This window comes from Girardinichthys multiradiatus, chromosome 11 (genome assembly GCF_021462225.1).
Source record: "Girardinichthys multiradiatus isolate DD_20200921_A chromosome 11, DD_fGirMul_XY1, whole genome shotgun sequence".
NCBI lineage: Eukaryota > Metazoa > Chordata > Actinopteri > Cyprinodontiformes > Goodeidae > Girardinichthys > Girardinichthys multiradiatus.
The window spans coordinates 382,669-397,500 of record NC_061804.1 but is presented as its reverse complement, the minus strand read 5'-3'; the positions used below and the strand labels follow the sequence as shown (position 1 = coordinate 397,500).

Here is a 14,832-nt window from a genome sequence, read left to right as displayed (position 1 = left end):
TCAAAGGTTCTGATTGGTTGAACGTAACTCTACAGGGTAAGCAATGGGAAAACAATGTCAGTGTTAGAAGAAGAAGAAAAAATATTGAAGCATCAGAGACATACCTGGGGGTAACTGGGTGAGAACCAGGATTTTTATCCACTGATTGTTCAGAAACAGTGGGAGCGGGGCCAACGCCTGTATCCTCCTCCTCATTGGACGACTCTGATTCAGCTTCTTCCTGGTTGGTCCAACATGCCAACACTGTGACATATGGATCTTCTTCTTTAGTGGATAGAGAGGATGGAGACTGAACTGCAACCAGAACCCACAACCCAGAAACAGACAAAGAGACGAACATCAGGGGAATAAACAACAGAACATAGATAATTAAAACATGGATCAGTAGATCTCTGTAGAACCTGGAGCAGTAAACCAGGGGTCAGTAGAAGTTTGATAAATGGATCACTGATCAGAAGAGCTTGGTCAGTGAAACAGGGAGCAGTGGAACACAGATTAATAAAACAAGGATCAGAAGAATCTGAGTAAGTTAAATTAGGTTTAGAAGATCTCAGATCAGAAAAAATGGGACCAGTAAGACGGTGATAGACAGGTCATGAAATACCAGAACACAGACAGGTTGACGTACTTTCCTCAGCAGAATTTTCAGCACCCTCTGCAGGTGGAAACTTGACTCCTGCAGTTGGGTCCAAACATGCCTTGACCAGCTGTGACAGAGCTCTTACATCTGGACACATGTTCAGAACGACATGGACAGGCAGGTGTTACATGTGGATCACTCTCAGTTAATAGACCCAGAGGGTCTGTTTTTAGGGTTGGGGGTTCTGGTAGTGTTTCTGATTAGTTTCACAACAGAACTGTCAGGCGCCTATAATGGAACCTTCCTTCTTCAGTACTTGACACCATCTGATTTAAAAATTGGTCAACGGATATAAAGACAACAGGAACTTGTATCTTGTTGACCTACAATGGTGTTAAATCCATCCAGCCACTGTCTTCCACCAGTCTGAGGTTAGGTCACAGAGGTTAACGAACCAGTACGGGGAACTCACACATCACCCTTTCCTGAAACAATCTCCAGCTCCTTTTGGAGGGTTCCACCCAGTTTCTGCTTCATTTATAATCTCTCCAGTTAGTTCTGTGAGTGCCTCCAGTACTGTGGAGAAGCAGGAGTTCTACTCATTCAGGGGCCTCCTGGTCACTGAAACCAAGCCACAATGGCAAAAACCCAGAAGCAGCTCAAAAACAAGAGAAACCACAATGCAGTTCAATTTCAAAGTAACATATTATTTACAGCTCAGGTCTATATACAAGGTTCTTTTCAGCCACATTCATTTTCCTCCTGGATCCAAACATTTCTGTTTAGCTGTGTTCCTCTTCTACACGAAGCCATTAAAGGAGCTATAGGAAAAGGAGGATGGATATTTCACCACTGATCATCAGCAGGGACTGTGTGGAGAGGGTGGCTGAAATCTGCTTCCGGGGGTCAACATCGAGGAGGACCTGACCTGGAGGATAAAGACATCTGAGCTGCTGAAAAAGCCTAGCAGAGACTTTGAGGGTTCTTAGGAGAAATAAGGTCCCAACAGAGACTGCTGGTGTCCTTCTCTCAGTGCTCTATGGAGAGCATAATGGTCTAATGCATCTGTGTGTGGTCTACCAGCTGTATGGTGGCTCAGAGGGAAGCGCTCGTTCAGGGGTCCCAGAAGATTTTTGGCTGCCCTGTCCTCACACTTGAAGAACTTCACAGTTCCATCTGTCCCCAAAAAACCCAGAACATCATAAAGGAAACATCTCACACAGGTAACACAAGTTCTGTTAGAACTGGTACCGTCAGGCAGACTTAAAGAAGATCCAACAACAGTTTCTATCCAGTTGCAGCTGAACTCAAAACAGCCAGAATGTAAAGATGCAGGGATGAGCTTCAGTGTGAATGAGTGAACATGTGGTTTTATTTTGACAAACTGCTTCTATTTTTCTGTTTGACATAAATGATTTATTGCTCTGTGCACAGATCAAGTAACTTTTTAAATTTTGTTGTACTTGTAACAATAAAGGACATTCTATTTGTCCAGAAGGAGAACTGATTCACATCTCAGAACCTTCAACACTACAAATCTGACAGCAGTCTGATTGGCTGGTTTACCTGCGCTACTGCCTCCTGATCCAATCCTTTCCAGTGGTGGGTGTGGCTCAGGTGAAAGGGGTGGGGCCGTTGGATTAGGAATACTGCTGACAAACTCAGCGAAGCTAGTCATGTTACTCAGTGAGGTCATAATGCTTTCTAAGCTTGGAGAACTTGAGGTGGTTGCAGCAGGTTTGGAGGGGGCGGAGCTTAAAGGGATAGGGTTAGCCACAGCGTTAGCAGCTTCATCTAAACCAGGTATGGCTCTAGAAATGCTGTCAGCTAGACTCTCTTTGGATAGCAGGGCTGGGGAGGCTGGGTGGGTGGAACTTCTGATTCCTGTAGCGACTCCTGCCAGAGACGGGATGTTGGTGGCGATGATGTCTGTGATCCCACTTAAAGTTGGGAAGGTGTCCCGCATTGACCCAATTGGTGAGGAAAGAGGAGGGGCATCTTTATCTGGGGGAGGAAAAAGTGATGTCATCAGTTTACGTCATTTGAGACACTGGTCAGTCATCAGAATCGTTCCTGATGGATACTGCAGTTCCAGCAGTATCCTCCAGGGGCTCACTTTCTTTTTTTTTACTGTGTCCTGTCCGGCAGAGTATCGCTTAGAATTGTTGTCTGAGTGCCAAGAAATTGCCCAACAGATTTACTTTCACAAGCAGAGCATCACAGCTAATGCTTTAAAGCTCTGCTTGATATTTATAGAAGAAACTTTATTATAAACTTCTTTGGGAATATTTCAGTTGTTACGGACACGGAGACTGAAATGAAAAGGAAAAATGAAGCTCAAAAAAGAGAGAGATGGGGGGAAAAAGGGGAGAAAAGGAGGAAAGAGTGGAGGAGAGAAAGAAGGATAAAGAGAATACAAGATTACACCCTGCTTGCTTATACACCTGCAGCTTTTTTTTTTTTTTAACAAAATAGTACATGGTAATTCTGAATGTAAAATGTACTTAGTGAGAGGTGCAGCCCAAAATAGAACATCTGTGTATCTGTCAACACCTGAAGCTTAACACCTGTGACTATGAGTGTGGACGCGCTTTTGTATACAAGTTTTCTCCACAAAAATATGCAATAGGGAGTTTGAGGACCCAAAGGCCTGCCCCATGGTCCCTGGACGGACACTGAGGAGAACTGAGTCACAGACATCTAAAGGCCCCCCAAAGCACAAGAACCCCAGGAGAACCGCCGCCAGGACTACCACAACCCCCCCAGAGAAGAGCAGTGAAGAGTCCCAGGGGAACCACCCAGCAGCGACAGTGCAGAAGCCCCAGGGAGCCGCAGCGACGAGTCCACAGGCCGCGCCGACAGCTGTCCACGCCCTAGCAGATCCAGCCATGGGCCCAAAGGCCCAAGACCCCGGGACACACCTCCCCCGAAGCAGAGGCCCGACAGAGCCCAGGGGGCCAGGCCCCGGCAAGCAGCCACCAGGAGTGAGCCAGCCCACACCAAAGCACCCTGCCGCGGACACCGAGAACCACAAGTACACCAGCGGGCAGAGACTCCAACCACCAGCAGGCGGTGTGGCGGGGAGGAAGCTGATCCAGGAGAGGGAGCAGTTCAAGACCCAACCTGTCACAAAAAAAAAAAAAAAAAACAGGCACACAATCACCCACTCCCACCCTCATGCATACACATAAAATCACTCACACCCACATAAGGATAACAACAATGGACGTCATACACTCACTCACACTCCCCATGCATACTCTATGCTCCCAGGCCCAGGCGCCTGTACCCCCTCAGGGCAACCAGACCCCGGACCCAGGAGGTAGTCCCCTTCCCTCCTGGGGCAGAGGCAGGCAGACAGCGCCGGTACTGCCCATACCCGGGTGACCCCGGCCCAGGTCCCGCCCCCCTGCCCCGAACCCAGTCCCCAACAACCCCCTTCCACCTCCGGAGAGGGGGCTATGTACAAAAGAGGGGTCCACATGGCCCAAAGCAACCCGCCAACCGAAGCCGCCCCAGGACGGAGCAGTCCCGACCCCCCAACGAGCCCTGATCTCAACCCCATGAGTCTCCCACCCCCAGTGAACCCCAACAAGAACAAGAACCTCCCCACAGGGCCACCCCCAACAAGGACACCGATATCGAACACATCCCCCCGAATCCAAACGGCACGAATCCCCACCCCCACAGGGGCACACCCCCACAGGTGAACTCCGTGGCCGAGAAGCCAATGAAGCCACACCCACACAGCGCAAGCTCCACACATAGCCCCGTTCTAAGAACCCCCGCCGCAACCCGCTCCCCCACCACACAGCGCACCGCAACGGCATGGCAAGGCCCTGCGCAGCGCCACCCCCGCCCACCGGCGCAACAGGGCAGACCCCACCCAGCACCGCACCCAGAATCGGACCCCCAACCCCACACCATGATGGGACAAACTCATCCACCAAGAGGCCCCCGGCCAGCGGCAGGCACCCAGGGCCAGTGACCCCAGGGGCTCACTTTCACAATAAAGGTCATAATAGACCCAACACATTACTGTGGCTTTCACAATAAAAGACTGTGAGAGGATGTTTATGCTATGATGTGAGTCCATGGGTTTTGGTTTAGTTAAGGGGTTCTGATAAAATCCAGCTAAATTCTGCATCCGTCCTGGAGTTAATTTCATTTATCAGTAGATTTTCTAATCATATGAGGATAATATTGAATTCTGCTCACAGAGACCGAAACACTGAGGAAATCTTATCACTGATAAATGTTCCTCCAACTTTAAGCTGGGATCTATTCTTAGGGCCAGCCTCACAGAGCGACACATTTCAGACATGAAACACTGAAAACATCGTCTGCAGTTTGTGATGTTTGTGCTCCGATCTGCTGAAATATTTAGTAAATCTGCATGTAGCTCTGATCTGGTTCAGGTGTCAGAACCTTAGTGAAAGAAAGGAGTTTATCGACAGTCAGAAAGAATCTCAGAAACAGCAGAACATTGTAACATATTCTTTCAGCAATTCATCAGGATGTTCCTCCAGCAGCTATTGTATCCTGATGGATTTTTTTCTCATAAAGATGAACTGCGTCACAGTCCAGGTGAAGAAGACATGGATGATGAGAGCAGAAGCTTCCTGTGTCTGCAGGGCGGAGGACAGAGGTGGTCACTTTACTGTGGAGCCTGCACAAGTCCCAGCTGTGCATGGAGGTCCCTTAAACTGTTTGAATCTGGGTATCAGTGATTACATTTCTTTGGCTCCATATGATCTGATTTCCCCTCATAAGGAGCTGAGACTGAGTTATTGTACAACTTTCTCTCTCTGTGCTGCAGCTACATGGTTCTGATTAAAGAAATGGTCCTGATCCATTAAGGGTGCAGGTAATCCCTTAGGTCCAACAAAAGAGCTTAGCTCAGACAGAAGCAGCTTCACCTCATCAAACAGCATCTCCTCTCAGAGGACAAACTGGTTTCAGTGAGGAATACTGGAACAAACTGGTTGGACCGGTCCAACTGAAACCCATCAGCAGCTGACGGTAAACACTGACCGTGAGATCAATCATCAGCTCATCCTGTCCTCAGACTGTAAAGGACTCTTTTGTAATTTCTGGATGCTGGTATTTTATCTTCATGGCAGAGAAATTAAAACATTTAATCAGTTCAGAGAATCGGGTTTTACTGAACCAGAATAAAAACTAAACTATTGCTCAACTGTACATCAGACTCCATGTTCTTCTCTTGCATATCGTTGGGTTCTGTTTCATGGTTCTAAACTTTATCTTGTCACCTTTTTAACATCTTAAGCCCCAGGGTCCCCTTACCAGGGGACTTGGCCTCTTTAGCTTGTGGCTGACTAACTCTGAGACTGACACACACTTGTCATATGTCCAGATCTTCATCTGAGACTCCCCTACAAAAGTATCTACTTCATTCTTATATCCACTGACCACAGCTCAAACACCATGCAAAAAAGTCTAAACACTTATAACCTTTCAATTGCTTGTTGTGTTGACCCCAGACTGGCTCTAGATGTCACTCAGATGTTCTATTTACAATTTAGTTTTAGTTTTGGTTCCTTCTTCACAGCAAGAGTAAGAGGTTTTGTATCTGATTTTTGTTAGGCAGAATTTATTTTTGGGCATTTAAACCTCAAATCCTCAGGCCCAGAATAATTTACTCTCAAATTTTCATGTCCACATCATCCTCCAGGACGTTACTGTTAGTTGATACCAAGATTAGCAGTTTGTATTTATTGGAAAGTAGACCCTCGGACTTAAGAGATTAATGAAGCCAGAACTTCAGCTTCCACTAAGAAAACAAGTGTGAAGCCAAAATCAGTCAGTCCTCATCTGAAGATCAAATCATTTTATTCCTGATTCAGGAACATTTTAGTCAGTATTTGATGGGATGTAGCTGGTTTTGTAAGACAAGTTGGTCTTTCAGAACCAGTTGGGTGTTTTCAGGTGAGTCTGGGTCCTATCAGAGAAATGATAATATTTTGATTATGATTTTTCAGGAATCCCAACCAACCCAGAACATTCCTAGTCCTGCTCACTCACACAAAGAGCTGCAAAAGATCACTCCATGCTTTCATAAACAGAATGGCAGACAGATCCACAGACTTCTGATCAGGTCGACATTTTAGTTGATCTGATCAGCAGAAAACTAGTGGAGCTGTAATGTTCTGAAAATCAATGATTTCTCTTACATTTTTCATTCAGACTGGCGCAGTAATAACACTAGGTATGACTGCAGGACACGGCTCACTGTGTTTACCTGTGCACAGGTGACTCATTCTGGGGAAACTCAGCTGCAGGTTTTCATCAGGGGGGTCTCTGAAACACAAAGACTGAATTAGTCTAAATTCATTTCAATGAATCAGCAGGTAGCAGGTGAGCTTACCTGTCCAGGGAGCAGGGGGAGCTCTTTGTTTTGTGAACCTGAGGCTTGGGAACAGGAGATGGAGGAGGAACCATCTGCAGAGCAATAACACAGACAATCATCAAAGGTGATCCATAGAACTGATCAGAAACCTGCAGATCAGTCCCTCCTCTTCCTCCTCCTCATCAGAAGTTATTTTCCTTCTGATGAGTAGAAAACTGATGTTTCACCTCAAAGTTTATTCTTTCTATTAATAATCAGTTAATGATCAAAATCAATTAACCATCAGTCTTCCTTCAGTTGGTTTTTTAGACAAGATTAAATGAAATTCAGCAGATTATCTGATTTTATTCACCATGTGGAGCTAAATCAGTCGAACATGAAGCTGATCTGATCAGGGAGGCAGCTGATAGGTCATTCAGGCAACAGGCTCCGCCCATCATGCAGACCTAATGATCAGTAAGATCCAAAGAGAACTTGAGCTGCAGACCAGCATCTCTGATGTCAGGATCATTGATCAGGTTCTGAGTTTCAGCAGAACTTTCAGTCAAAGAACATGGATAACATCTGTTGACGTGGACCTTACCAGCTGTGTAGGACCCTCAGCTTTAACCATCCTCACAGCAGGACATGCAATCAATGAGTTTTATCCTGGTCCACCTCAAATATTTTCTTCATACAGAAATGCTCCTGAGATGTGGTGCACTTTGGGAAAAGTACTCGACTTGTAAAGTCTTTTACTGCTCAAACATGAACTTTTCTGGATGTATGGAATCTAATTCCCAGATGGAATTAGATTCCGTGCCTTTTATTGAAATCTGTAAATTAAAGACATTAAATCTGGTTGCACAGTGTTCACACCCTAGAACTAGATGAAGTAAATGTGAACATCCTGAACTAAAGTTCTGCTGTGCTGGTAGGACATTCCAAACACTTGCTTGTTAATCTCATTGAGAGATGTCTCCAAGGGAAGATGTGCGATGATGATAGGCACCTGCCAAACAGACTGAATGCTAGAATGAAAAGGTGCTTCACTGAAGAAACCAGCTGGTTGCAGGTTGGGTTAGATGTTTCCCTTTAACAAATTAGTTAGACAGAAACATCTGAAATGATCTATCATCATCTCATTTTAAAGGGAGCTATGACATTTGAAAGCTACAGTATCTCCAGCAGTAAGAGGACCAAAGAGCACTAAGGATGTAACTCATAAGGGGACCACAAGGAACAAAACAGGCTGGAAGCAACAACAGAGGATCTGACCAGGAGCTGAGATCAAAGCTTGGGAGGTGATTACTGAATGAGGAGCAGCAGTGAGGCATGGTAGGGAACTGAAGCTGAACTGGCTGGCAGATAGAAAACACAGGTAACCGGAACCAGAACAGAACCCAACCAGAGTCAAAAACTGCAGAGGAGGAAACATGACATTTCCATGAATGACAGATTTTCAAAAATAAATCAGGAACTAAGCTCTAGAGAGAATAACTGTGACTCAAGACTGCAATAAATGAATAAATATCAAGTAAAGTGCAGAGAAATTAACTAATTATGGAAAGCCAAGAGGGATAAATCCCAAAAAAAGCAAAACACAAAATGACAACGACTTTGATGTCTTGAAGCTCATCAACAGAATACCAAGAGTGTGTGGAGCAGTAATCAAAGCAAAAGGTGGCTACTTTGAAGAACCTAGAATATAAGACATATTTTCAGTTGTTTCACACTTTTTTGTTCAGTATATAATTACATATGTGTTAATTCATAGTTTTGATGCCTTCAGTGTGAAGCTACAATATTCATAGTCATGAAAATGAAGACAACTCTTTGAATGAGAAGGTTTGTCCAAACTTTTGGTCTGTACTGTAGATGTTTGACATTTTCATGAACCGATACAAATGTGATGAAAGCATGATTGAGAAGATATCCAATCAAATGGATGGACTGTAAGCATCCATCAGCCGGTGGCAGATGTCTCCAGTGATGACTGTCCAAGCGGTGTGCATTGAGAAGCTTTCCAACAACATGGAGAAACATCAGTACGGAGGCTGTCCTGGATCAGAGGAACATCCTGAAACACAACGCTGTTTCATCAGGATGTAAACTGAAAAAAACTTCTCCTGGAGAAGAAGCTGCTGCCTACAAGCAGCTCTTCATCTGTTCAGCTGCATGAAGATGATCTCAGTGGAGATCCAAACTGTTTAAAAGCACAGTCTTCCCAGGTCCCATTTGGTACCTGGGAAGACTGGACTTTCTCCAGAACAGGTCCACCAACTGTTAAGATCCAACACCAGGGTGGTTCTGATATCTTACAGCATGAGGAGCAGTTCTTGTTGCCAGCCTATTTCGTCTAGAACTAGTTTGATCAGCTCCCCCCGCTGCAGGACATATAAAAGTCTTCACGCCTCCCCCAGCCACTGCAGGACATATAAAAGTCTTCACGCCTCCCCTAGCCACTGCAGGACATATAAAAGTCTTCACGCCTCCCCCAGCCTCCGCAGGACATATAAAAGTCTTCACGCCTCCCCCAGCCTCCGCAGGACATATAAAAGTCTTCACGCCTCCCCCAGCCTCCGCAGGACATATAAAAGTCTTCACGCCTCTTAAACATAAACATTAAACTTGTTTTCTGGGGATTTTTCTGGGGACCAAAACTGCAGGGAAGAACTGTAAAATGGAAGCAAAATTAAGCATGACTTAAACATTTTACAAATTAAAATCTAAGAAATGGTGTTCTTTCTCCATATTCTAAATAACTGATGTTCTGCTAGAATCTGAGTTCCAGGAGCTGACAATGCAGCTCACCTGAACAGGTAAACTTTAGCTGAGGAAGAAAAGCAGCTGTCATAGTTCTTACCTTGGTGTCGTCTACTCAGAGTCTCTCAGATACCTGCAGTTCAGCTGTAATCGCGTCTGTCCATGTACCTGAACTGTTACCTGAGGCTCTACCCGTGGGTCTACCTGTGGTCCCAGGTGTGTCTGCCTCTGACAGTTTTTTCTTCACGTGTGTGATCTCTTCATATCTGCACTGATAAAAACTTTCTGTTGAATCAACTTTAGCCAGTTTAACCAGTTTAAACTGACCTCTTGAAGTCTGACTGGGCTGCTGGTTCCTCACAATAAGTGTTTACAGTGTAGCCTCACCTGTTCTACCTGCTGCAGGAATGTGGGCGGGGCCCCCTTTAGTTTTGTTGAGTCATGTAGTGGGTGTTTGTTCAGGGAAGTTTTATTTACCGTGTTAAACCTACAATGGGGTCAGAACTTCAGGTTCTGGTGTCAACCCAGGGGTTTCAGAACTTTCAGATTTAATTTTCTTACCTGTTGATCTGATCTGCAGGAGCTCACTGAGAGTCTCTGAGAAACTAACTGACAGAGTTGAAATAATAAACCTATGATGAAGAAGAAGAACCTATAAGACAGAGGGTCAGAACCCCACTGAGATTCTTTTCTTCTGGTTTTAAACTTTCTGCTGAGCCAGTTCTGCTCTGTTGAACATATCTGATAGCTCCAGTGTAGGTCAGAGTGAGCCATCTGAACTCAAGGAGGATCTGTGGTTGAAATACAGCTCAGAACCCAAATCATGTTCAATTTGTTGAGTTTCTGTGTAGATAACCAATAACAAAACGATGATGTCATAGCCCCACCTACCAACTAGCATGTAAGCCACACCTCCTTGTTTCTTTCACGGTATTTCAGTGAAACAGCGCCACATACAGGCCTGACGTAGTTACTGTAACAGTTTCTGAGACATTTTGTTTAGAAGGAACATGTAGAAGAAAAACATTAGAAAAACTGTTTTCATGTGAACACGGCCTCAAAACAGAACCATCAGTCTGGCACCAGAACTGAGTCTACCGCAGGAACCCGCGTCCTCATGAGTACAACCCTGTCTGGGTTCCTGGTGCTAGGCCAATCATCAGATCCAGTTTGTTTGGTTCTGATAATAGAGATTAGACAGATAGATGTAGAACCTAGTTCTGTTCTGCCTTACAGGAACACGCGCTGCTGTTTTAAAGACCATCCGAACTGACTGGGTTCATCTGAGTCTGGTACCGCATCTGTACCGACCTACAGGGTGAAAAGATCATTCATCAGTCACTCAGCTGCGAGGGTTGGCTCTGAATAGAACCAATTCGGGTTCCTAACAGTTTATAACAGTGTTCTTACTGATTCTGAGCTCAACATGTTCATCAAAGAACCCGGATCCTCACCTGATCAGAGTCTCTGCTGTTGAGCTAAATTGGGGCCATAAAGTTTGTTCAAAAGAAAACAAATTGAACCTGAAAAATTATTTTGAACCTCCCCCAAAAAATTGAAAGCTGGAAAAAGTTTTAAAGTTTAAAACTAGGTTTTCGGATTCAAGATTTTTTCCAACTTGCAGATTTTATTTTTTCGGCTTCAAACTTCTGACCATGTTTTGGTGTGGGGGGCGGGGCCTCAGATCACGTGGTGAGGAATTATGACTGACAGCTCAACACAGCGGCTGAACAACATATTCCCAGCTGTTGCATTGAGGGACCGTGGGAACTGGGATTATCTGTAATACATTATCGATATTCTATATATATGTGATTGGTTTTGAATGATAACTTGCTTCACCGATAGAAGCAGCTTACATGAAAACACGACGCGCATCTCAGAGGAGAAAATATGATCTTGACAGATTTGCACAGCATTTTAAGTCCGTGTTGGAGATTTCCCATCCTCCCAACATAAAGCAGAAGAACCGCCAGACGGAGCGGTGGGAGTATTTGACCGGAGCTTTATGGCCCCAATTTAGTTCCATATACATGTGCACACACCTCTCCCTCTGCTGGCCGAAGACGGTATAACACAAACACTGTCCTGGAACAGTGAATCATAGAAATGACAAGAAAATAAATAAATTCATCTCAATAAATATTCATGTATTCATTCATATAAATTACATTCCTGTTTCAATGATCATGCAAAATGACAACATGATGGAATGTAATAATATTTATCAATAATCAACTTGTTAAAGTTATAATGAGAAGAGAACAGCAGTTTATAGGCTGGTAGGGATTAACCATCTGAAACAATTTAATTTAGAAACATGTTGATCTCTGTTTCTTCAGCAAACAACAAACACTTCATCTGGGATATTAAAACATAAACTATAATCCAGTTCATAATAAACATAAAACAGAAGCATAATAACTGTATGAGGAGAGTTTAAAGGCTTTCTGCCTCTGGTTCAGTAACAGCATTTTAAAACCCATTTAGGAGCATTACGATATTTATTTAAACCCTCATAAACTATACAAAAATAACATGATTTACTAACTGAAAAATGCATTTGTAAATAAACATGCCAGTTAGTTAAACTTATAGGTTCAACGGCGTCAAATCAGGCCTTATTTAAGATTTAAGGTGAGAGATTTTGAAGTCTAACCTGCTGATTTCATGAAGACAGAGCAGGATGTAAACAGCTAACAAGAATCTTTAGATCTTATTTCCTTAAAGAAAGTCTGAGAGGCGAGTTTCTGGAAATCTGGAGATTTGTGAGAGTAATCCTTATTTTCCTCACTCCGAGCTACAACTCCTGGAATGAATAAATTAATTTAACAAAACTTTAGTTACTCGAATACCGTTGGTCCAAACAGTGAGAGCATATTTCTCCTGTTTAAGCAGCAATTCATTGGCTGCCAGTTTGTTTTCAGATTTTAAAATAATTGTATTTGCTTTGTGTTCATGGCCTCAACCCCTGCTTCATCTGCCCGCTTCCTAATGAACTAAGGGAAACCGCCACAAGGTGGCGTGCATGGCAGGCCTCATTGGAGATAGCCATGCTTTGCATGGACAGGCCTCCCATATTTGTAACTTTTAAAATCTTAAGGTTTTGCCTTGGCATTCTGTCAAATAAATTAGGAGAAAGTCTTCTCAAGGTCACACATGGATTTCCTGTGCAGATCGACAGACGGATCGGTGCGGCTACCACAGTAATGGGGGCGCTGTGCCGGTCCATTGTGGTGAAGAGAGAGCTGAGCCAAAAAGCAAAGCTCTCAATTTACTGGTCGGTCTACGTTCCTACCCTCACCTATGGCCATGAACTTTGGGTCATGACCGAAAGAACGAGATCCCGGATACAAGCGGCTGAAATGAGCTCCTCCGTAGGGTGGCCGGGCTCTCCCTTAGAGATAGGGTGAGGAGCTCGGCCATCCGGGAGGAGCTCGGAGTAGAGCCGCTGCTCCTCCACATTGAGAGGAGCCAGTTGAGGTGGCTCGGGCATCTATACCAGATGCCTCCTGGACGCCTTCCTCGGGAGGTGTTCCAGGCACGTCCCACCGGGAGGAGGCCCAGGGGACGGCCCAGGACACGCTGGAGGGACTATGTCTCTCGGCTGGCCTGGGAACGCCTTGGTCTCCCCCTGGAGGAGCTGGAGGAGGTGTCTGGAGAGAGGGACGTCTGGGCGTCTCTGCTGAGTCTGCTGCCCCTGCGACCCGGTCGCGGATAAAGCGGAAGACGACGAGTACGACGAGTACGAGTAACTGATGAAAAAACATTTGGCTGAAGCAGATAATGACACATTTTGTGATATTTAGAAAAACGTTTCTGCTCAGTCCATCTGACTAAAGTTGTTCTTAAACTCAGAGAAACTGGTTTCTGCAGCTCAAATAAATGTGCTTCTTTTCTTTTTTATTCTCTCTCCCATATCTGAGGCTACGTTGTCATAATTTCTTACATTTCTAAAAAGAAAACTGCCATAAAATTGATTTTCTTACATTTTAATGGAATGGTAACCCCCTGAAAACACATTTATTTATTTTAATGATGCTGTGAGCTTTCCCAACATTTCATTAAAATATGTTCCTCCTTTCATGAACCTTTTGACTAAAGATCAGATATTTTTTACATCATGATGCAGATCCAGCTAGAAGCTCACAGAGATGGTTCTACTGTTTCAGGCCATTTTACTTCACCTGTAGCTCAGGTGAAAGTAACTCATCATGACCCTGATGATGCTCATTAGTGAACCTCCACCTCATGTCTTGCTGCGTGAATCCGTGATTAGCAGTAGCTTACAATTAGTCCATTCTGAGTCAGCATTCAGGTTTTACTGCAGTCTGGGTCAAGCCGTTCTTCTTCCACCTGTTTCTCTCTGGTTGGCTCCACGGCTGCTATGAAATGAGCTGTCTCCTCTGTTGTAGTCCTGTTGGATGTACTCAAAATAACTTTTCTGGTGATTAATGAGGCAGGCCGACGCTCCAGGGCCAAACAGCCATTGTAGACTTCTCCAGAATGGACAAATTGTCAGTTCGATTGAGACTGTGTGTGCAGATGCTCAGATAACCACTTTGTCTTCGTTTCCTTTAGACTCATTGTCAGGTTGGGTGGAGCGGGCAGTGATTATATGGAACACAATAGAAACAAATCTGATTGTTTTTAATATCTTTTGAACAGACATGAACTCTTAAATGTCTTAATGAGATTCTGGATTGTTCTGAAAACATCTGGAGCTTCAGCCCCAGAGGTCCAGGTGACAGATCTAACAAAGAACCTGGGTCCCACTGTATTATGGAGCTAGTCTACATGCACCACCATTCAGTGTGTCTGCGTGTACAGGCGTGTGCGTGTGGTATAGAAAACAAATCATCAGCTAACTTAACAATACATATATATTTAGCTCATTTTGAATTGTCCTCTTTTTACAAGTTGTTGTTGTCGACCAACAGTAAAAAATCGTTGTCTGTCCACTTTTTTGAGAGTACAACAACCACTCTCACCAGTGACTGAATCAAAAGTAGAGCAAACAGTGAATGCTTGGTGGAGAAAGCGGGTCGGGTGGTACCAAGTTTTTGGGAGGAGGAGGAGGAGGAGGGTTACATTACCAGATGATGATGTTATTTTGCCGGCAAATAAAAATAAAATA

The 14,832-nt window shown here is 44.4% G+C and overlaps 1 protein-coding gene across 3 annotated transcripts in view; it reads right to left on the bottom strand.

The window, feature by feature from the left end:
- LOC124876804 (arf-GAP with Rho-GAP domain, ANK repeat and PH domain-containing protein 1) overlaps window positions 1-10,045 on the bottom strand; it is a 42,928-nt gene extending 32,883 nt beyond the window's left edge. The window contains exons 1-7 of one of the 3 annotated variants that reach the window (XM_047379817.1): window positions 9,796-10,045; window positions 6,969-7,042; window positions 6,843-6,901; window positions 2,147-2,584; window positions 629-727; window positions 105-294; window positions 1-29 (exon numbers count right to left, since the gene is read on the bottom strand). The exon at window positions 1-29 is cut by the window's left edge and continues 67 nt beyond it. In XM_047379817.1, the coding sequence (XP_047235773.1) occupies window positions 1-29; window positions 105-294; window positions 629-727; window positions 2,147-2,584; window positions 6,843-6,901; window positions 6,969-7,042 (889 nt within the window). In that variant the 5' untranslated portion in view covers window positions 9,796-10,045. Of the gene's footprint in view, window positions 30-104; window positions 295-628; window positions 728-2,146; window positions 2,585-6,842; window positions 6,902-6,968; window positions 7,043-7,302; window positions 7,724-9,795 lie in introns of those variants that run through there. The other 2 variants (XM_047379816.1, XM_047379818.1) reach the window with 2 other exon arrangements.
- Window positions 10,046-14,832: the final 4,787 nt, after the last annotated feature.